This window comes from Nesoenas mayeri (genome assembly GCF_963082525.1).
Source record: "Nesoenas mayeri genome assembly, chromosome: 3".
In the NCBI taxonomy this organism is placed as follows: domain Eukaryota; kingdom Metazoa; phylum Chordata; class Aves; order Columbiformes; family Columbidae; genus Nesoenas; species Nesoenas mayeri.
In genome coordinates, this window is record NC_137544.1 from 102958974 (window position 1) to 102982641 (window position 23668).

At 44.2% G+C, this 23668-nt stretch overlaps 1 protein-coding gene across 1 annotated transcript; it reads left to right on the forward strand.

Moving 5' to 3' along the window:
- Positions 1–625: 625 nt before the first annotated feature.
- Positions 626–23668, forward strand: CAPN14 (calpain 14; the record flags this gene model as incomplete). The annotated part of the gene is made up of 21 exons (XM_080342342.1): positions 626–871; positions 3267–3336; positions 4291–4409; positions 5261–5397; positions 6517–6691; positions 7415–7480; positions 8800–8885; positions 10084–10158; positions 10808–10971; positions 11658–11821; positions 12563–12574; positions 14458–14663; positions 15210–15246; positions 16089–16151; positions 17792–17849; positions 19578–19642; positions 20054–20122; positions 20255–20333; positions 21468–21584; positions 22249–22304; positions 23642–23668. The coding sequence occupies exons 1-21, from the start codon at positions 641–643 to the stop codon at positions 23666–23668; spliced, it is 2076 nt and encodes a 691-aa protein (XP_080198468.1). The 5' UTR covers positions 626–640.

A 23668-nucleotide genomic window follows, 5' to 3' on the forward strand; every position in this document is an offset into this window, starting at 1 on the left:
ATCAGCAAGATGGAATGTGATCTCTTGGGAGAGATTGTATCATTCTTCAAAACAAGGCAAAAAGGGCAAAATAACCATTGGGGGTTGTGAGTAATGACTTTGTAACACCTAATGTCTTCCATTTTTCTGTTAGCCTTTGGTTTATCTTGCTATTTTTCTTTTTTTGGGGAGGGGAAATGTCCACATGCCAGAATGTGGTTGAATAAAGACTATCATTCATGTTGCAGCAGGTTATGAAAATATCCTGGAAAGCCTAAGTAGTCCAGAGAGAGGCTGAGAATAGCCATGTCTGTGGCATCACAGCCTCAGTAAAAGTCAATGAGGTCACTCATTTTGATTTCACTCAGATCTACAGCAAATGTAAAGCCTTCAAAATGCAGTGATAGTTGCTAGATTAGAATTGGATGGGTCCCTCACTGGGAGTGCTGCCCCCATCCCTCCCTCCTGGTAGCTAAAGAGAAAATTTTAAAAGCCGTTATCAAATTGACTTTTTACACTTATTTTAGTGATCAGGAATTCTTTTGGAGAAGACACACCTCATCCCAAGAAACAAGGAGTTTCCAGCAGGACTGTGTAGGGTGAAGATCCCTGGAGAATTCTCAGTGGAAAAAATTATCCTGACATTACTGTGGACATCACCATGCCTTTTCTGCCCTGCTTGAAAAAAAAGAAGTCACCCGTGCCTTTAGGCAGGAGCATTTTTCAAAAACACACCCCACCCATCCAGCAGAACTACCAAGCCTTGCTGGAGATGTGCTTGAAGAACAAGTGCCTGTTCACAGATGACAATTTCCCTGCTCACATCAGCTCTATTGGAACGGGAGAACTGCTAAAGAAACTACCCCGAAATTTACGGTGGAAGAGGCCACATGTAAGTGACTCATGAAAGAGTGTTATTACAGCTGATAGACAGCAAATAGTGTTGGGATTAAGCAGACTACTCTTAGACTTTAATTTATGTGTGCCTTAATGCCTCCAGAGATTACACTTATTGTATCAGCTGACATTTTGGAAGCTGGGCTACATAGAGTTTCATAGTTGCCTTTGAAGCATTTGTTGCCACAAATCATAACCAGCTTTGTTCAGTTTCTGTCCATTAACACTTGGAGCATTCAGGGAGAGCAGGCAAAGGGAGTGGGGGGAATCTGTGCCCATTGACCTCACAGCTCTGATGATCCCACCATGATTCTGTGATGACAGTTCTCATGACTATGATCCCTCTCCCCAGAATTCAAGATCTTGACCTTTTAAAAGATTTCTGAGTTTCTAGACAGTTCTCAGCCTTTGACCCCTCTCCCATGGACCACGTAGTATTGTGAAGCTGGAGGCTGCTACTTTCATCTGCAGTGGCAGGTGCCTCATCCTCTTGCTGGGCTGTTTTTTTCCTGCTTAAGTGTTTAGTCTATTGTACTTAGACCACTATTTTCCCAGCTCTCAAGGCTGAGCTTCTACTATTACCAGTAATCAACCAGCAGTCAGTAAGTTGTTTTTAGTTCTTGGCCCTCTGTTTTCTACTTGTGCCCATATTTCCAAGGCCGTTGCTGATATCCCGCACTCAAACTGAATGTCACAACAAGAGACACCTGGTTGCAAATGCTGGTCACAGAGCAAGTTCTCATAACAAATGGAGAGATAACAAGTCTAAGGACGTTAGGACAAAGGCCTGGCGCAGTTAGATAAGGCCTGTTACTAGCAATGGAAGTTCTGTTCTTACTGAGCCACTGAGCAATGAATGTATTGACAATCACATCTTCCTGGAAGGGATGCACAGAATTACCTGAGAATTTCTCTAGCACTGACTCCTTATATTACCCTGTAAGAGGTAGTAGCAGATAGCATGGCCTAGCTAAGTTATTTTCCAGCTGTCAGATTTAACCAATTTCTTAGAGGGGCTGAGTTTCTGCAAAACTCATGAAAATCACTGGGAAAGTAGAGGCACCTTTGCAAAGACAGTGGGAGAGCTTGGGAATAGCAGCCCTGGTTCTCAGAGTTTCGTACATAATTCGATCACACAGATGGTTTGTTTTAAGTCAGCATCTGCAGGTGTAGGAAGAGCACAGTCCTCAGTGGCCTGAGCTGGGTTGTGCCAGGCACAGTGAGTGAGGCAACTCTGTGAGCACAGAGGTATTTGGGAGGGAAGGGTCAAGGTCAGCATGAGTCTTGGCCTCTACAAAGCCCTTCAGGTGTCCCTCTACCCTAGAGATATTGGAATGGACTAGAAACCTCCTCTGTCTCTCAGTCCACAGTTCTGCTGCTCTAAAACTGCCTCATAAAAAGGCTGCCATTTACTCTGAATGCCAAACTTAGCCCAGCAAAGGCACTCTGAGGAAGGATGCTGTGCATTCGTCAGTCCCTGTGCTGCAGAGGAAAGGCTGAAATTCTGCCATTCAGCCTGCAGGTTTGTGGCTTGCTGCATCTATGACTGATGGCCTGCAAACTGAACACCCAAATTCACCAAGGATAGAGTGTCTAATTACTAACTGCCTTCTGAGGGTTTGCTGTTTCTCCACTACTGCCTGAAGGGGAAGCCAACAGTGTGAAAATTAGCTTGAGCAATTTGTGGGTCATTAGAGTGGAACATAAGTTTGACACTTAGTTTATTAATTTGATTCCAGAGGCACTTGTGAGAGGAAAAAAAATAACAACATAATTTCTTTTTGGACAATTATTCACAGACCCACTCCTGTCACAGCAACAGGAACTTCTGTAGCAGCCATCAGTTAGTCTGTAGCTCAATTGTCAGTGAAACCGTACAGATGTCAGGCAGGTTAGCTGAAAGTTTTAACAGTTATACTCTGCCATCGTAGCCTCTTTTGGCTAAAACCTGTCAGCAATGACAGTGGTGCAGGGCTGCCAGGTTTGAAGTGTTGTCTTCTCAATGAGGTGTTCATGGAGACCCATAGTGATGCATCTGAGTACCAGCGGCTTATGTCAGAGGCCAAATTCAATGTAGATCAAACACAAATGTATGCCCAGCCTTGTGTCAGGTGAGCCACAGCATGTCAGCATGCTAAAGTTACCCCTGAACCAGAACAATGTCTCCTGGGACAAAGGGACCTGAAGTATTTTGAAAGCTTTGAACAGGCAGAGAAGTGGTTTGTGTCATATATCCATGACGTTTTTACATCCTGGACTAGGAACTCCCTGGATTTCCTATCTTAGGATATTGCAGCTCTGCAGACAGAAGTCCTCGACTTCAGGTTAAACCAGCTCATGTTACTGACTTGACTCTCTCCCTTTTTCCTTTTTTGTTGTGTGTTTCATAGGCTTTGCACAGAAGTCCAGTATTTTATGCAGCAAACAGAAAGCAACTTGATCTCTGTCAAGGATTGGTGGGTAAGAAAGCTTCTTTTATAAATATTTAAGTATTCTTATACAATATACCATTTTATGTGGAATTTTCACAGTATAAAACTTGGCATAGAAATAGAAAGTATGCATACCCTTATCTCTTCACTTGGCACAGTGTGGAAGAAGCAATCATTAGGGTTGGATAGGCTCAGTAAAATATCTGGCAAACTTTGAGATGGGATTTAAGGGATGAGAGGTATCTGCACAAGCTGAAATCACCGCTCTCAGTGTTGCTTCTGTGCATGCCAGTGCTGCCATAGGAAATGATCCTGTACTCTTAGTGGTCTAATGTTGCTGCTTGACAACTGAACAGAGACCACAGAAGCAGGAAAAGCCGAGACTTTCACTATCTTTGTATCTCAGGCTTAGTGTGAGTGCATTCTCTTCCCAGCTTTGCCTGTGCATTTTTATGCCTGTGTTACCTAAAGTAAAATGATATATTTTCATCTGCAAAACAGGTAGAGGCAGGACTAAAGTAATTTTTGAGTGCTTTAAGCCCTTAAGCACAAACCCTCATAAGTAGAGTCTTGCACATGAGATCCATTTGAAACTATTTTTGTCTTCTGAAAAGCTAATGTTTTCAAAGAAAAAGGGACAAGTGTTTTTTTTAATAGTGTGCCTTTACGGAGAACAGAAGAAAAACATGCAATGTCAGTAAAAACACAAAATGTTGCCATTGAGAGCTATTTCTTGCTAAATTTCTTATTTAACCAAACAGTATCCAAATGAAAAGATCATGAGAGAATAATTATGAACCAATCATGGTTTGGTTAAACGAAAGCACACATCTGGATCATCTTATTTTCTGTGTATGATTTGTTATAATTTTAAAGACATTAGCAAAACAGCTCTTTTGCTAGGATCTCGGTGGTGTTTCTGAACTTGGCTGACAACTCCGGCTTTTCAGCCAACTGCATGTGTCCGTTTGTCTTGGCACAGAGAACTGCTGGTTCCTGGCAGCCTTGCAAGCCCTGACGTTTCACCAGGACATCTTGGCTGCAGTCGTCCCACTAAACCAGAGCTTCGAGAGGAAATATGCCGGCATTTTCCACTTCCGGGTACATCTGCTTCCGCAGGGTGCGGGGAAGTCTTCAGAAAACCTCTGTCATGTTGTATCACACCCTTAGACAATTTGTACTCTGTTCCCCTTGGCCAGGGGAAGGGGCCAGAGGGTATCCCGACCTGGAGGATGGCCCATCACCCCTCCCACGAGGTTCCATCTGAATTTGAGGAGAAACTTCTTTCCTTTGAGGGTACCAGAGCACTGGAACAGGCTGCCCAGGGAGGTTGTGGAGTCTCCTTCTCTGGAGACATTCAAAACCCACCTGGACACCTTCCTGTGTGATCTGCTCTAGGTGAACTTGCTTTAGCAGGTGGGTTGGACTAGATGATCTCCAGAGGTCCCTTCCAACCACAACCATTCTGTAATTCTGTGAAGCATTGCAGGCAGTGGATCAACTATAAACCAGACTGAGAATATACCCTCGCTTGGCCCTTCCCTCCAGTTGTGCCCTACCCATATTTTAATCCCAACAAAACCATTCTTCCATAGTGGCAGCAGTCAGCAGGGCTTATGCACATCCACTCCAACCTTCTATCTCTTTGCCCAGCTCTTGCTGTAATTCTGCTACCCTGCAATTAGGAACTCTTTCCACAGAAGCCCATCTGTGCCTCATTTCACTTCTCAATCCTTTTACACCTGAGACAGGCTTTGTTTTCTCCTCTGGCAGGGTGGAGCTGAGGAGTTGGTGCTGTGGGTGAGTCAGCACATCTCCTTGACCCAGAGCAGCCCTCCTCTGCAACACAAGCAGCCCCTCATGTGCCCACAGCTAAGCTATCTTGCCTTTCCTGTTGTTTTAAGGGGAGGTCCCTTCCAGGGAAATATCAGCTCATTCCTTTCCTCTGACAGTTCTGGCACTTCGGTGAATGGGTTGACGTGGTGGTTGATGATCGCCTGCCTGTGAACGAGGTGGGGGAGCTGGTATTTGTTTCCTCAGTCTATAAGAACGTGTTCTGGGGAGCCCTTCTGGAGAAGGCATATGCTAAGTAAGTGACTCATTCCAAGTTATGCAAATAGACTCTCTAAAATATGTTGGTTGGTGCCTACACAGTTTGTTCTGGTTTATAAATGCATCTCCTAGGCCTTGCCACATTTGGAGTGTAGTAAGTGCTTCTCATCTTTCTATTATTAGACAGTAGAAGCTGCTACTGCAGTAGCTGTTATCAATCCAGTCCCTTGAGTTTAAATCCAAGGGTTTAGGAGTAGGTGTGAAAACAGACCTATCCTGGGGCATTGTCCTCTGAGTGTTATCTCTGTTTGGAGTGTATGGCTAGGGTGATGCCTGCCTTGTAAATATTGCAGAGGAATGGAAGGCCACAGATAGGGATTTTCAAAGGTGAATGATTTCTGATGCCTCCTTTGATATATTATCTGTTTGAGAAACCTTCAAGGAGTTTAACTTTGGGGGTCTGCTAAAGCATTGTGCTTCAGTTTTGGTAGAAATTCCTGCTCTGGGCTCTCCCAAAGCTGAGGCATTCAACCAGTCACATGGCCCTGTGAGAACACTAGCTTCTCTCTGGGGTGTTTTGTCTAGAGTGGCTTATCAGGACTAAGAAGAAAGCAACAAGGCATAACTGATGGAATTCGTTAATTTGGGGCTGAAATAATCTCTATAGAGCAGGGAAAAATTGCGAAAAATCGTAGCGAAAGAGAGAAAGTTATTTTCATCTGGTGTTAGAGCTAGAACAAAAAGACTGGAGATAGCTGTACTGCAGCAGTAAAAAAATCAGATTGGAGACAGAGCTGTCAAGGCAATGTGCTTCTCAGGGCACTATATCTTAGATACTGTACACTGTGTGGTAACAAATTCAGGCAAATAATCAAAGAAGTAGTGATGGGCACGTTCTCACTGCTGTGCCGTGAGGTATGGCAGTGAGTGAAAATTCTCTTTCGGACTACGGCAAATCTGGGAGGCAATTTGCTAGATTCCCTTCTTCGTAAATGCCAAAGATTCTCTTAAAATATGTGTTACAGCCTTCCTTTTGTTTTTGCAGACCTTTATTGCATGTTCTCATTGTCACACTGTTCACAACCTATAGTCTGTGACTATAACCCCAAGAATATATCTATGTCTTTTTTTTTTTTCTTTCTTTTTTTTTTGCTAGACTCTATGGCTCCTATGAAGATCTGCAGATTGGGCAAGTTTCAGAAGCCTTGGTGGATTTTACAGGTGGTGTTAATACAACAATCAAGCTTGCAGCAGCTCCTCCTGATCTGTGGGATATTCTGACAAGAGCAACCTACAGCAGATCTCTTATGGGCTGTCAGACACATTTAGGGGTGAGACTTGGAGTGATGTCAAATAGCTTCACAGCAAAAAGCCTTTCCAGACCTGTTTTCCTCTGCTCAGCTAGTTATTATGACTTGTGAAATATCAAAGCTCCCACACTTGACTTTCTGTAGAAATAAGGATCTTAAGATCAAAGTTTGCACATGGATTGATTCCCTTCTGCTCTCAGCTCCCTGTTATTATGTTCAGGAACTGGTTTATCAATTAAAGAACCTCTATTAAATACAGACTTACTGCATTTTCCTATTTTTTAAAATGGATTTTCCATTTTTACAGATGGTGCAGTGAGGCACAGGCACTCATGGAATATGCTTATATGTAAGGCAGAGAGGTGTGCACTTCAGAACATGAGTTCAAATCTCGGTTTCCAGGCCTTATGCTAACACTTCAGCAGCTGGGAAACACGACAATTCTGCATATCAAAGCTTGACCTCCTGGACTTTTTAGAAGTGATATGATCTCTAGTCAAAGATCCACAATTTAGGAATGGACCTTCTCAATCAACCTCCCAACTCCAAACATGCTGCAAAATATGGCTGTTAGAAGCTCAGATTTTTTTTTTAATTTATTTTTTTTCAGTTCAAACCATTCTCCATTTGCTTTGACAGTCATTGCTTACACAGGTATAGGTGTCTGGTATTGGTATGAGTTGGCTGTGTAGGTAGGGATAGAATGAAAAATGTTTTTCTTCTGTTTCTCTTCCTTGTTTACAGGCAACAAAGGTGCTGAAGAATGGGCTTGTTGCTGGCCATGCCTACACAGTAACTGGAATTAGAAAGGTAAGAATAGCTATAATGTCCTGGGTGCAGGTTTGTGTGGATGTTAGCAATATTTATTGCAATCATAAGTTCAGCCCTAAATGAGGGCAACTGCAGGATTGCCTCCCCCCAGTGCCCTTCTCATAGTCTAAGGCTAAAAGAGAATGTTCTTTGTAAAGATTCACTTCTAAGTGAATCTTTCAAGAAGAGAAGGCTCTGGGGAGACCTTATTGTGGCCTTTCAGTAGTTAAAAGGGGCTTATAAGAAAGATGGGGACAGACTTTTTAATAGGGCCTGTTGTGATAGGACAAGGGGTGATGGTTTGAAACTAAAGGAAGAGAGATTCAGGCTAGACATGAGGAACATATTTTTTACAAAGATGATGGTGAAACACTGGCGCAGGTTGCCCAGAGAGGTGGTAGATGCCCCATCCCTGGAGACATTCAAAACCAGGTTGGATGGGGCTCTGAGCAAGATGAAGATGTCCCTGCTCATTGCAGGGGGGTTGAACTAGATGCCCTTTGAAGGTCACTTCCAACTCAAACTATTCTATAAGTGTGTCAATTTTAGTATCATAAAGGACAGTGGTTATAGATCAGCATATCTTTAAGGGTGGGAATGATTCATAGCGCTCTGTTGAGAGCATCACCTAATAATGCATCTTAGCTGTTAAAGAGGAATGGCCTGGCCTTTGATCATGACGGGAGGATGAGCTGGAACCTGCTTGGGCTCAAAAGCCTTCCTCTGAAGTCAGAGGAGAGGCCATAGAGCAGTAAAGATGATTGAATAAAAGGGCCAAAATGTGAAAAACTGTGGATGGCAATGTGAGTCAAGGCTAAAGTACAGGAACCAAACCGGGTTTCTGTGCACAGAATACCAGGTGGACCCCACTGATCTGCACATGCATCATTGGGACTCCCCTAAAGATATCCATCTAGAGGTTTGGGAGAGTAAAACAGTAGATCCCAAAGAGTGGGTGTTACACATAGACTTGATCAGAGATCTGTCTGTTGGTCTGGCTCCTCTGGTGGGGTGAAGAGCCAGGAAGGAGTAAGGGAGTGAGTGAGCACATGGAGCTGATGTGAAGTCAGCTGTTTTGCTGTATGCCGCTAATGAAGCCTCCAGCTGGCCTGGCTCCCTTTTCTCCCACCATGGCATCCCAGTTCAGGAGGCACTAATCTATCTGGTCACACCATAGGTTGCATTGGGCTTTGCCACTGCACTGGGGTAGGGCTTAGCTTTCACAGTAGTACAGTCCTACCCCCCGACAAGCACAAAATGAGCAGATGTTAGAAAGGAAGAGGAAACCTTGGTAAACACAGTGTTACTGTTTTCTGCAGGTCACCTGTCAATACGGGCCAGAAAACCTAGTGAGACTGAGAAATCCATGGGGAAAAATTGAATGGAAAGGAGACTGGAGTGACAGGTGAGTTTAAAAAAGGGAAGGTCTGATGCTGAATGGGAGGAAAAATTTCTTGGAGGAAAGATGCTGCCACCTTCAGGCATGATTAGGTGCTGAGAGCCGCATTAAGATCATACTTCTCCACCAGATAGTGCTCACGTAGTTGGGCTCACTTCACACATGCGGCTTCAACAAGCTCGGTTCTGCTTTTCCATTCACTGGATGCCAAAAGAAACATAATATGAACATCAAACGCTGACCGTGTTGCTGTGATCTGGATGGCATGCCAAGTGACGGATAGCCGTGCAGGAGGCTCTAAACAAACAGCATGTTTCAGGGCATACAGCCCTCCGCAGGAGGGACTGTGTGAAGTCCTCCATGGGCTGCTTTTGTTGGAGTTGGGTGGCTGCAAAGGAGTGCTCCATCCTGGCTCTTCAGGAAAATACAATTCGGTATGAGATCAAAGGAAGCAACTAGTGAGGCAAATGAGCCCTATATTTTCATCTGACTGAATTTTTGGTTGGGATCCATGAAAGACTGGTTTGAATTCTAGAACCTGAGCATCTGTAGACTTGTGTTTTATTCCTCTTGGAAGTGGAGAATGTCTTTTCCTTCCTTTGTTCCCTACACAGACCCTGTTTGCTGAGGTTCAGAAGTAGAGAGGAGGGAAGAGCACAGAGAGATTTTGGGAATGCAAGGGTCTTCCACCTTGTCTGCAAAGCAGTAACTTCTGATGCGTGTCTGTCACAATGACAACATACCAGCTGTTCCTGTTGAAGAGCATAATGAGCAACATACTGTAGGCCTGCCTTTTAAACGACTCCCAGCTGCCTCTTATGCTGTCCTAGTCATTCATTCATTATGCCAAACACTCTTCCTGTTATGTCTCCTTTGACAGAAAATTAACTAACAAAACAAGTCTAGATTTTTATATTTCAAGTGCTTGGAAGCTGTGTGTGCAAGTGAATGGACTGGCTGATGGAAATGGAGCTTTTTTGGCTTCTGCTGGATAAAACTGGAGCTATTTTAGCTACATCGTGTGGAACCTGGAGTGCTTGTGGAGTCTCCCATAGCTGAAGGCTTAGTGGGCCTGTGTTTAGTGGGGGATAAATGTGGAGATATGTGGGGACAGGGATTTGGCCTCTTTGTAGAGGAAAGCTATGTACTCTGCCTTGAATTTGAGTCCACATTTGATTATTCATCTTCTGTTTTTTACCCTCAGCTCTTACAAATGGGAGCTGCTGAGCCCAAAGGAGAAGATTTTGTTGAGGAAAAATAAGGAAGATGGAGAATTCTGGTAATGGCACAGTCTTGCCTCTCCCCTCTCTGCCAGTAGCTCAGGAGCTGTGTCTGAAGATGAAGCAGCACATTGCCACTTAGGCTGAGGCATATGTGATCTGCTTTAAAACAGCCCGTGCTTGTTTTATTGTTTTCTTATTCTGCCTGACAATGTGAGAAGCACTAGCAGTGCTGACACGGAAGAGAAACACTGTTCTTTGGTGGCAGGAGCGAGGGAGAAGCAGGACACTGCCAGGTCTCCCAGGGCTGCTGAAGACGTGGGAAGCTTTCAAGAGCTTTTGCCTTACCTTTTATTCTTAACATAGATTTAGGAAGCTTTTTATTGCCTTATGTTTACTCGTGTTTTCTTCACAGCTTCTGCCACGAGGTGGCAATGTTGTCGCCCGTGCCATTTCACTTCGGTCCCTTTGGCGGCAATATTATTTTCATCTCTGTGCCGGTATACTTTGCTGAAACTTTGCTACTGCTAGATGCTGCTGTTGGAGCAGACGCTCTCCGCTTTACTGCCTAATAAAAAATGAGTTTTACCATATGTAACACAGAATGGTGTGGCTTCAGAGTACCCTGCTCCATTTCCTTTTCTTTTTATAAGCCATATGGAGTAAACTGAACTGCTGACGAGATGTCTCTTGGCACTCTTTTCCCAGGATGTCTCTGCGAGATTTTAAGATTCATTTTGTAGATCTGACAATCTGTAAATTAACTCCAGACCTGATGAGCCAGGAAGATGGGAAGAAGTGGATGTACTCTGTGAAGAGTGGGAGATGGGTTAAAGGAAGCACAGCAGGAGGCAGTCTGGGATTCTGTAATGGTGAGGCATGATCAAGGTTCTTTTGGATGACTCTGGGGTGACATCACCCTGCTGATTCTGTCACTGGCATCTTATACCCGTGAACACAAAATTGACAACAGAAACATGCTTTTCCTGTTTAACCCACCTCACAAACATCAGAAATAAGCAGCCGAATGAGTTCAGCTAGATTCTGCCATCACAGAAGATGCATCACTTGCAAACACAGGGCAGTGGGCTGGTCATGGCATAAGATGAGCTGCAGGATTCCTAGGATCAATTGCCAACACTGAGCTTCTTTGTGGCATTAAGCTTGTTGGTTAAAATTTGCATCCTCAGCATCTCCAGGGAGTTGAATTTTAAGTGAAGTGGATGGGAAATGTAGAGGCTCATCCCTTCTGGAAGCAGAATGTATGGGTCTGAAGTCAGCTAGCCCATACACGAGAGGTGACAGAGGAATAATGATACATTAATAAACAAAATGAGCTCTTAGTTGCAGGTCAGTGGAAATCCACTTTCTTTTTGCTAGGCCTTCCTCCTGTCTTATGTAAACTTGTAAATTGCACCATAAGATCAAATCCCCGTGAGGTCTGGAGGTTGAGACAACCTGTGACCTATTCAGTCTGATGCCAGGTATTCATATGGTAAGCTGACAATGAATTTTGTGAAGGAAAATGACGTCAAAACATTTTTCTTGTTTTGCTTAGGCACCTTTTGGATGAACCCTCAGTACTTGCTGGATGTTTTACCAGTTGAAGACAGTAAGAAAAGCCTGGGTTCCTGCAATGTGGTTATATCCCTGATACAGAAACCCAGCAGCAAACACCGGAACCGTGCTTCTCACCTCTCCATTGGATTTTCACTCTATAAGGTATAAGAATTGCTTTGTCTTTCTTGTTTTCACCAAATAGGCAAACTTCAAGTCCCTGTAAATTGCAGAGCTTTGCAGACCAAGAGTTTTTCTGTGTACAGAGTGATCTGTGCTCTTTTCCCCTTGCTTGTGCCCAGTCTCCTCATGATTCAGGGCTAGGCTTCCTCAGGCTCTGTGCCCCACATCCTGCCTCTCTGGCATGCTGTTTGTCAGTCTGCAGAGCAGTGAGAAATTTCTCTTGCTTCACAGCGCACTGGGCTTTATTTTGCCCTCTGTGAGAGGATGTGCAAGAGCTGGGAGAGGGTGCCCTTTGGGACTGGGAGAGTGCTGCCCCCAGGTTGTCTCCAACCATGGTAAAATTGTGCTTGAGAGGTGTTCCTCGTATGATGTGGCAGCTGCCAGTGTTTGAATACTGCTAGTTCCCTGTGTATCCAGGGGTAAGTGGACATCACTAGAAGGAGTGCAGTCTGTCTCCCCTCCTTGAATTCTCTGCTTATCTGAGTGCCTTGGAGAGCTACTCTGCTCCTCTGAACAGAGCCACAGCTCTTGTTTCTGCTGTGAGTTTGCACAGTTACTGAGAGATGTCTGTGGTGAAGGGTTTTCAGGAGGTGGGACTGAGGTTTCTGAAGGCCAAGGCCTCAGCTGGACATACATAGCTGATTCCCAGCAATGATATGGCTGTGTTGTGTGAGATCCAGAGATCCCTGTCTGACAGATGCTCTATTTCTTTTCTTTCTACAGGTGGACCTACAGGTGAGTCCCTTGTCACCACTGCTGCCTGTTTGCTGGGGGACCTGTGGTGCTGCAGCTGTAATGACGACACTGAAGGTGTTGTGTTTGCCTTTGTTCCTTGGTTGACACTGTATTTGAGTTCAGTGAGGCACCACAGTAAGTTACTATTAATGCAGAGCTATCCATTGAATCTTCTGAAAAGCAGCCATATCAGGAGGGCTTAGTGGCCTTAAAAAGGGGCATTAGTTATTCAGCTTCTGCACTGGGTCTTCAAAGGTATTGGAAGTGGCACTGTCCCTGCTGCCATTGTGGGATGGTGCCCCAAGTTCTTGGCTGTGTCTAAACTGGACTTACTGCAGCTCTCTTGGGAACAGGAGCTACCTTTCTGCTTCATTCTGGTCTTCGCATGAGGTGGGAACAGAGCCTGTGTCCCATGCAAGTCAGGGGTCTCCACGGGAGCTTGGGTTCTTCCTGGCTGGGGATGCTCTGGAGCTGATGCTACAGGTGTTTTCACCTTCCTCAGGCCAGATGTATTTCTAGAATTTTCTTTAGCCAGGAGACTTTGGGACCTGAGGAAGAACTCTGGAAGTTAAACCTTGATGTAATTCCCAGTTTTGGCTCTGCCCTCAGAGGGCTGTTTAAAAATGCGGAAAGGTTTAACTGCTTTTGTCTTGACAGGGCATGTCTTCCATTCTGTAACTACTCAGAACACCTCTTAAATGACAGTCTATTTGAATTTGGGCTGGCAAAGATTGGGTGTATGGTCAAGGCAGCAAACTTGTTTTCCCAGTTACTGCATTTCTGGCATGGTAACCATAGGGTAAAGTACCACTCTTTCCTGATTTAAGTGTTGTAGGTAGTACCAGAGTTATAAGTGAACGAAACTTCTTGGCAGAGGGGGCTCAGTGTGGCCCTAGCACACTGCTGCTGCACCTGACGGGGAATGGTGACAGCCAGGACTTTAATTTCAGGTTTGTAGTGGTTGCCAAGATCAATACAGAGAGATGGCAAGCCAAGAGCATCTAAGGTATTGGAACTACAGTCAACAAAGTATTGACTGGAATATAAAAACTTAGATTTTAACATGAAGGGCATGAGGAGAAGTAACCCTGAACCCTTTAGAAGAAAGATTGCTCTATTAGTAAGAAAAATACTGGCAAGAGAAGAGGAATAGCTTCTCCACTACGTGGCTGCAGAGTAAAATGGGTAAATGTTTTGAGGAACAGCCAAGATCAGAAGGTGACAGTGGTTTTAGCTGGCAGGATTATTTATTTGGCTTGTGTACTGGGCATTAAAAATTAGTTCAGTGTTACCTGGATGAACACTTTATACATCCTCCTATTGCAGAAAAGTACCCATGGAATAAAACATCTGTAAGAGCCAAGAGTGCCAGGCAGATCAAGGACACATGAATGGAGTCAGGGCTAGGGATTAGATTGCTTGTGCAGTATGCTCAGATCTCAGGTACTCTGAAAAATTCTCTGCTACCAGATCCCTAGTGTTGAGGAGAAGCTGAGGACAAAGTGGATGGTACCTATGGGACAGGGGTGTGTTCTCTGGAGCAGTTCCTGCCGTCAGTCATTTCTGCTGGTATGGAAATGTCTTTTGCAGAAGCCACTTCTCCCCTGTCCTTGCTGCTGTTCCTTGCAAATGCTATTGTTAAGGTTGCAGGGAGCCCCCTTCTTTGTCATATTAGTATTGGGCAGGGGCAGTGCATAGCGAGACCCACCATGTCCTGGGAGAAGATGGAGTCCTTTGGGCCCTGTTATCTGCTTGTGCTGCAAAAAAAATCTGAGGTCTGAAGGCAGACTGTCTATGCTATGCCTGTGAATTCTCCATGTGCCTTTTGTCTGTTTGTTTAGCTGGTGCAGAACACATTTCTCTTCTGTTTCTTACCTTAACAGTACCAGGAAAGCAACAGAAAGCTGCCCCCAGCTTTCTTCACCCGACATCAGCCTGTGAACAAGCATAAGGTCTTCCTTGATGAGCGGGAAGTGACTCTTGACTTCCACCTGGAGCCTGGTGTATATGTGATTGTCCCATCCACCCTGGAACCTCAGCAGGAGTCTGAATTCATCCTGCGGGTCTTCTCCAGGAAGCATGTTCTTCGGTGAGATGCCGCTGCCACTCTACCAGCACCTAATTCTCTGGGATGGTCTGGTCATTCTAGGTTCATGGGGGCAGCATAAAGACTACTCTGCAAAACGCAGTGCAATCTCTTTTGGAGAGGCTGGCTGTCAGTTTCTCCCACTTCAGGATGCTCAGTGGCTGAAGCACTGCTTTTGGCCTTATCTTTTCAAGAAGTGTTAAGCTAGGCCCACATAAGGGATTCCTTGCAGTGTGCACATGCTTGAGACTGTGGAGAAGGACAACAGTTTTTAATAAATCATCAGTTTGCCAGGAGACCCTGCAGACAATGCTAGGATGGTTGCTTGTGCAGAAATGGTGCTTTGGAGACTTCAAATGCCAGTAGCCTCTGGGGAGCAGTGTGGACATGAGGGCTTTCCTTACTGTGGCTGTAACACTGGGGAAAAAAACATGCTGCGACAGTGGGTTTGGGGGGCCCCTTCTAGGCATGAGGGATGCCAGCTGTGATGAGACAGGCACATAACTCTGGGATAACTCCTTAATGTGTCTGCTTTTTTTGCATCTCCAGGGAAATGAGTGGGAACACCAGTTTCACCCTCTCAAAGGTGAGTATGAGGAGAGTAGGAGGTCTGTGGTTTGGTCTCCAGCTCTGGGTGTTGGACTTTTCCTGTTGCTCTGCACTGTGGAGAGACTGAGTGAGAATGTGTCTTGCTGCACTTTTGAAAGGGGAGCTTGGGTTCACAGGCAGAGTTCCTTGGACCATGTGGACAGATAGAGTCAAATGTGGGGGATGGGCAAATTTTTAGATGCCTTTGTTAGCTGTGTTTTTGCAAACTTCTTTTAGTGACACCATCTTACTTGCTCTGCAATCTTTCATATTCATGGATTTTTGGATACACCTGGTCCATTCTTGCACTTCTCCCCACTCCTTTCATGCCTTGAAAGTTTTGAAGACATCATGGGACCTGAGTAGTACAGTTCCCATGCAATGGTGTATTTTCTAAATGGTTATTTTCAGAATAACTGGATGCACATCTGCAACTTGTGCCAGGAAGTGTACAGCCTAGTCTGTTCTCCTGGCATAAACAAGGCCATTCCTTCTTTCATCCTCTATTCTCCTGTACAAAGGAGGATGGAGACCCTTCACTCTCTTCTTGGCATGGAGCGAGCCCCGTCCTTTTTTGCACAGCTTGGTGAGGGGGAAATGTTTCTCCCCACTGAATGTTATATGAGTATTTCTTTCCTAGAACTAGCATTTCTATGAGCTGGGGAACCATCTTACCAGTGCGCTGCACTAGTCATGTAGCATTGATTGCAGTGGTGGGGAGAGGGTGGAAGGGCAGATCATGAGAGTGCAGTTCTGGGAAAGCATCTTTAGAAACTCTGTCTTGGATGGTGATATTTTTCCTCCTTGAGTTAATTGTTTTTTTTTTTTAATATCTTAAAGGAAATTGTTGATAGGTATGAAGGCAAAATTTGGGAGGATTTCTTCACAAACTATTTTGAACAGGTAAGTGTGTGCGTGAGATGCCAGAATAAACTCCTCCAGGGCTTTTATATAGCACTGTGAAATTAAAAGCATGTTCAAGAGAGGTCTGGATGTGGAAGTGTGGGGAACAGAGAGGGGCAACAAAAGGTTGGGCTGTGTGTATAGGGCTGATTCCATGCAGCAGATTTGACCACAAAGCTTAGGAATATGTTAGCATTGAGCCAGACGTACTTCTCTATACAACAGGGTGTGAATGCCTGGAACTTAATGCCACAGGATGTTGTGGCATCAACAGGCTCAAAAGGTGTTAGCACAATGATGCAGCAGGTCCATAAACAGGTGCTGAAGGACTAAGCAGGGATGTAGCCCCTGAGATCCCTTTTCCAACAGGTGTGGGTGCCAGGGAAACAGGAGAATGGGCTGCAGAAGTTGACCAGGCTCACATGCTCTCACTACACATTAATTCCTATTGACTGTATTTGGGACAAAGTGGTGAGCTGTGTGGATCCATCCTACCCATTAGGGTGTTCTTATACTCATTGGGGAAGGTTGACTATTACAGAACACCCCCTGGAATATTGACACTCGTCTCATACATCCTTCATCACAGTTTGATGGCAGTTCACTTTCTTTGAGAGGTGAAGTAAGTAACAGGTGTCCCATCATCTCTTTTTTTCACTGATTTTCCTAGTGAAATATGATGCTTAGTGTGAAAGATTATTTTTAATGGTCTCTCTGGCCTGATTTGGGACAGGGTTGACCTTCAATTATCCTGTAACTATGGTGAGGGCTGCAAGTGTTTAATCTCTCAGAAAAGGTGGCCACATTTATTTAGCAACATATGTTGTATTTGATCAACACAATTTCACAGAAATATATTTGCACTTTGAACAGCAATATTTTGATGGAAGCTGTTAATAAAAACAAGCAATGCTTTTACATTTTGACACTTGCTTAGGATTTTGATTTTTGAGAATGGTGTGGCTTTCAGATGTGCAAGAAATTGCCACATATTGTGAGGTGCTGGCCCTTTGCTGTCAGGAGGTCTGAGTATGCACAGAGGTGAGCAGTACTGCTGTTTCTCAATGCATTTCCCTGACATGCCTCAATGATCTGAAAACAGGCTTTTATTTTTGAAGAGTGACATTGAAAAGAATTCCGCAAACAAAAAAAGTCACAGTTTCTAAAGAAGCCATAAAAATAAGTATAACAAGGAGGAGGAGAAGTCTCTGCTTTGAAAAGTTTGGGGAGAAGGTATTCCAAAGTTTCCATCTTTTTTTGTCTGTTTGCAGATCTTAAAAGAGAAATTTTTGAAACAGGTCTCTTGACAGTGTGCTTGATGGGACAGATGGCACCAGGGCCGAGAGGTTAATGGTCTGCATCCTCACTCAGTGTAAATCTGCAATACCACATTGATCTGTGTGGAGCCCTGAGAACTTAGCCCAGAGCAGTCTGTGGCTCTTGGAGGCTGAGAATCTTGTCATATTCAAAGGGAGTCTTTCTATTGATTTTCACAGTAGCTGGAGTGGGGCCAGAAAAGCAGAGAATGAAGATGGGACATGCTGGGAAAACAAAAGAGGGAGAAAAGTGATTTAATACTTAAAAAAAAATAATAATATATATATATACATAAAATATGAAAATTCTCTTCCATATTACAGAATCCTGAAATAAATGCTGTTCAGCTCCAGAGGATCCTGAATAATATATCTTGGAGAAGTAAGTGCTGAGAAACAATGTTTGTGTAAAATAAATGCTCTTAGATAAAAATCTCACTTCCTCTGTTTCTTGAATTCTGGGAAGAGAAACTGGTTTGCATCTGACTGAACTGACTCTTCTGATGCCATGTGAGATTTCCAGAGAGAAAGGATTTGCTGTGGTGTGAATCAACATGGTAGAAATCTTATAAGCCAAGCTAATCTAGTTTGAATTTCAACAACTGACAGAATGAAGGGGGAAGAGCAAGTATAGGTATTGTATGTGGATGCAGACTCTGACCTCCAAACCCAGCTTTACTTTAGCCTTGATTTTGAGACTGCATCTCATTTCAGCCGGTGCCACTGCCACAGTACCGACAGTGCTACTGCTAGAAGGTGTGGAAATTCAGCCTGGCTTGTAGGCAGCTATGTGGTGGAAGGGCTCTTGTCTTTACTTTGTGCCTGGTTCATGCCTGCTGCTCCTATTAACTCTTCCCCACTATGCATGCGTAGGTCTATTCCTTGCTCTGTGTTTGGGAAACAGGATGGAGGTGCAAGTAGCTTCTGTACCTTACACTTGTGAGAAGCAGGTGAGCCCTGGGGCTGTCTCTTGTGAGGACTGTGACTTCTGCTCTGCCACTGGTAGCCTGGAGCATTCCACAAGCCCATGATTTGGTTCCCAGTTATACATAACGCTACCCAGGCAGCAGCAAGGTATTGCAGTGGCTGTTTCCCCTGAATAACGACCATGAAGTTACAGATACAATGATAAACCCAGGCTTCCTTCCCAATATCTTCGCTGACAACAACTGATGTGCAACACAGAAATACACAGTCCAGCCATTACAGGCAAAAAGAAGGTGAACAAAACCCAGCCTTTTCCACTTAAGCTGAGTTTGACACTGCCCCCTTTTCTACAAAGCTGAACAAGGATAGCACTTTTGTTTTTGCAAAGTGACCCACCAGGCACTCTCTTATCCGTTAGAAGACTGTGTTGAACAGAGAGTCTTTATTTTTCATTAGTGATCAATTTGAAGACATTTACTTAAAAAACTTTGCAGTACTTCTTTCATATATAATAAACAGGGCTATTACAAAATTATAACATCTTCGCTTTCTACAGGGAAGGAGTTGGTGAGTTATGGTTCTGTCCCTTGCTCAGTGGAAGTCTGCAGACTATCTATAATCATGATTTGCAGTGAGATTAGAGTCTATTTCTGTTACTCCTCATGTAACTTATGTATGAACGAGGAATACTAAGCTTTGATGCAGCATCATGTTTTCAGTGATGCCTGTGTTTTTAATTATATTAACAGAGCTGGCAGTGTGTCTGTGAAAGAGAGATGCGTAGCACAAGGGTTTCAATTAATCTTCATTGCTGCTCCTCAAAGCTCTTCAGGTCAAGTGACTTCACTCAAGGTCATGCAGTAAATTCTGTTTGGGATTACAGTTTTGGATGTCCTTTTCCTTCCATTTTCTCTAATAGCTGGAGAGAATGCACCATATTTCATTCTGTATTACATGCCTGCAGGGAACTCATATTGGATTTTCTGAAACTACTAGAATCCATCCTGTTGCCTCATATTTTTATCATCGTAAAAGATACAGCTTCTCAAGTGGGTGTGAAGTTTCACAAAGGTTTTGGGGCCTGAGCCCTCTCAAGTGAGGGGGAATTTTGTGAGTTCATTTTCTGAGAAATGTTCAATGACTTCTCAAAACAATCTTTTTTTTTCCCCCCCTCCCTCTCCAGATTTCCAGAGTTTTCGCCTGCATTTCAGTCTGGATGCCTGCCAGGTTATCTTGGCACTCCTGGATGTATCCTTCTTGGCATGAATTATACTTCTGCCTCATATAATACTTCACTAGAACGTTATTTCTTAGGGCAGACTGGGTGTTACTGTGATTTCTTTACCACCAGGACATGGCTCCACTTATTGAACTTCTCACCCTCCATAATAACAGCTCAGTTGTGACAGAATGGAATTGGTTTGGGAAAGGGCTGATTCCTGCCGCCTCTGAAATCAGCAGCGAGGTTTCCATTGACTTTAGTGGGAGGACAATCAAGCCTATAGATAGGCTTGTGGGCTGAGAAATCTTTATCCTCATAATATAGTTGTGTGGATGTTAGAGTGGCTATAAGTTTTCTGTTTGTTTGAGATTCTTTTTATGTAATGGATGCTCTCTGATGTTTAATTGCGATGTTCTGACCTTAATTCTCACATGAAGCTGAATGCCACTGGCACACTGAGTATCCAGGAATTCAGAGTCCTGTGGAAAAGGCTGCTTTTCTATTTGGTATAACTTCTGTGTCTCCTTGCAATATCTCCCTGTTCACAATAGTTTTGGTGTAATCTGTTGATTTGGGAGTGTTTGTTTAAATAAATAAATAAATATATATATATATATATATTTTTTTTTTTCCCCTAGGAAGTTTTCCAGAAAAGAGATACTAGCAGATCAGGAAAACTTGACCTTGTGGAACTACATGCAGCTGTACAGGAGACAGGTGAGCCCACAGCACATCTTGGCAAGTTTTATCCTTCTCCTGAGAACTGTAGGTGGAACCCAGGAGAAGTGGAAAACATCACAGGCTGCATGGTCTTAGCCATCTCTGCTTCCCTCCCTAGCTGGGTAAAAACATCTGAGAATTGTTTTGCTATATGATGGGCTACTTAATCTTTGCCCAGTTGTAGTCTTGTACTGATAGTTCCCTGAAACAGAAGTGTCTGTCTATTTTAGAACCAGTTTTTAAATCCCTTCCTGCTCGTTGCTAATTTCATTTTAAAAGACTGTGTGGGGTTGTGTGGGTACACGTGGGAGGCCAGACTGAGCTTCTAATAAATTGCTACCTCTTCTGAAGACGACAGCTCAGGGACTGAACCTGTAAGTGTGGGACTCATACAGAGGTGATAACAGTGCCAGACTTCACTAATATAATATCTGAAGCTTGATCTAGAAATGGAAGGCCATACATATGGGTCCAAATACTGGATCAAGCTCTGTTGCTGTTACTGGGCTTTGAGTGGTGGCTCATGCTCAGTCCTCTAGCTTCTTTTACACGTTTACAGCTTAAATATCATTCCTTTTTGGTGTGTGGTTAACCCAGTTCATCTGAGTCAGGGAAAGCACAGTGAGAAACCCAGATGGATCTCTGCTGAAGTGAACTAAAATCCCAGGACATGAATAGAAAATACTTTTATTCCTTACAAATGCTGCTTGACATTGGGACCAATGCTTTCTGTCTGAGGTCCTCTGGATTTTCTTTTTCATCTCCTTTCCTACCATCCTGTGGAGTATTGCTCTTAAACGGAGCTGCTGTTATTACCTTCATATCCCATAAGCAAAGGCTTCCACTGTGTATTTTATTCCAGCTCTCGCAGGACTGTGTATACAGGGGATCAGATGTGAAGCCTTTTAAGTTTGAAAGAGATGTCTCCATGTACTGGTCTGGTTTAGACTGGCTGATATTTGATAATCTTACGGGAGGTTTGAAAAGCCAAGTTGTTGGAGAAGGGCTGAAAGCCGCTCAGTTGATCATGCTCACAGCTGTGTGCACACCCTGTGCACATTCAGCTGTGTGCAGCTGGGAGTTGCTACCTCATTATGTTTTCCTTTATTTTTTTTTTCCCCTTTTATGAAGGCATTTCACTCAGCAATGAAATCTGTAATTTGATGGCAATCAGATATGGTGACCCTGACTTGAAGATCAGCTTCGAGAGCTTTGTGTGCTTCATGCTACGAGTGGAGATCATGGGAGGTGAGGCTGGTACCATGTGTCTGGCCAGGCAAGCTGGGTTGCCTTGGCCTTTCCAACGCTGCTCCAGCTGGCATGGCAAGGTCAAAATTAAAGGGTTGAGTTTCAGAGTAGATGAAGAGTAATCAAAGCAAAGACAGATATACAGGAAATCAAGCTTCTCTCTTTACTTTTACACCAGTCACTTTCTACAGATATCCAGGTTGTACATATTAGAGTGAGTTAACTCCTTGCAGGTTTGCACCAGCCTTCTGTATGAGGCAGTAGGCAAATTACAAGTGGAGCCTGCTCATTTTGCAGGAAGAAGAGAGCCTTGGAGTATACCTTTGGTGGGACTGCAGTTGTGATGACAAGACAGCTGGTACTCAGTCTGGGAGTTTGTGCTGCAGACCCTTCACCTCTCAAAACTGTAGTGGGTGAGGTTGGGACCACCTGCATCTGGAGGTTTCACAGGTGGATGGCCAGACAGTAAAATGTCTGATTTTATTCAGCTGCTCCCTGTGTCCCAGCCCTCAGGGGATCTTTCAGCAACAGAACACAGAACCTCACATGTCCGTGTGAATAGCCTACAAACTCTGCCTTTTGAGATTTTCCTGAGACAGGATGTCTTGGCTGGTGTTGATCTCTTGTCTATCAAGTTAATGCTCCTCATTTATTTATTTTGCAGAGGCCTTTCGCAACTTAACACAAGATGGCAAAGGGATATATCTCCGGGAATCTGAGGTAAAGTCCGTTCCCTGACTGACAAGTGCGGGTTCCTTCATTGCAAGTGACACTGTGTGTTTTGTTCTGTAGCCTCAAAAAAATCTTTACCTGATTGCTTACAGAGTAGGTTAGAAACAACAAGGAGCTTCAGGCTTCCAAGCCACATGCTTTATTATATTATCTAGGCTTTTGATGCTGTCCCTCACAGCACCCTTTTGAACAAGTTGTCCAGCTGTGGGATGAGTGGGTTCATGGTCTGCTGGGTGCAGAACCAGCTGAAGGGCAGAGCTCAAAGGGTTGCAGTGAACAGGGCTACATCTGGCTGGATACTGGTCACTGGGGGTGTTCCTTGGGGTTCAATTCCAGAGCCAGTTCTGTTCAATATATTTATCAACAATCCTGGATGCAGGACTTGAATTAATCATTACCAAGTTTGCTGAGGATATCAAGCTGGGAGGTGCTGTCAACTCTCTTGAGAGACCTTGCAGAGGGATCCAGATAGATTGGAGCATTAGACTGTGATTAACAGGATGAAATTTAACAAATTGAAATGCCAAATCCTGCACCAGGGATGGAGTAATGCTGGGCAGTAGTCTAAACTGGAGAGCAGCCCTGCAGAAAGGGATCTGGGGGTGCTGGTCGGCAGAAGCTCAGTACGGGTCAGCACTGTGTGCTCTGGCAGCCAGGAGGACAAACCCCATCCTGGGGGACATCAACCACACCATTACCAGCTGGTCAAAAGGTGATTTTCCTGCTGTATTCAGGGCTGGTTCAGCCTTACCTTGAGCATTGTGTGCAGTTCTGGGCCCAACAATTTAAGTATGTGAAGGTCCTTGGATGTGTGCAGAGAAAGGCAACAAAGCTGGTGAAAGGGCTGGAAGGAATGTCCCCCAAGGAGTGGTTGAGGACTCTGGGCTTGTCTAGTTTGGGGAAAAGGAGACTGAGGGATGATGCGTTTGCTCTCTACAGCTGCCTGAGCTCTTCTCCCTGGCATCCAGTGATAGTTTGCATGGGAATGCTTCAAGGCTGTGCCAGGGAAGTTTAGACGGTGCATTAGGAAACATTTCTTTACCAACAGGGTGATCAAACACAGGAACAGGCTTCCTAGAGAGGTGATCAGTGCCCCAAGCCTGTCAGTGTTTAAGAGAAGTTTGGACAATGCCCTTAACTTTTGGTCAGGCAGTTGGACTAGATGATGGTTGCAGGTCCCACCCAACCAAAATATTCTATTCTAGCTTCTGCTGCTTCCTAGAGATGAAAAATCTCCAAACGCCCATAGTCCAGTTCAGTTGTGATTATTGCAAAGTGCTCTTGGGGATGGATGAATTCAACCTGCCTTCCACGTTATTTTGCAGTGGATGATGATGACCCTTTATTCCTGA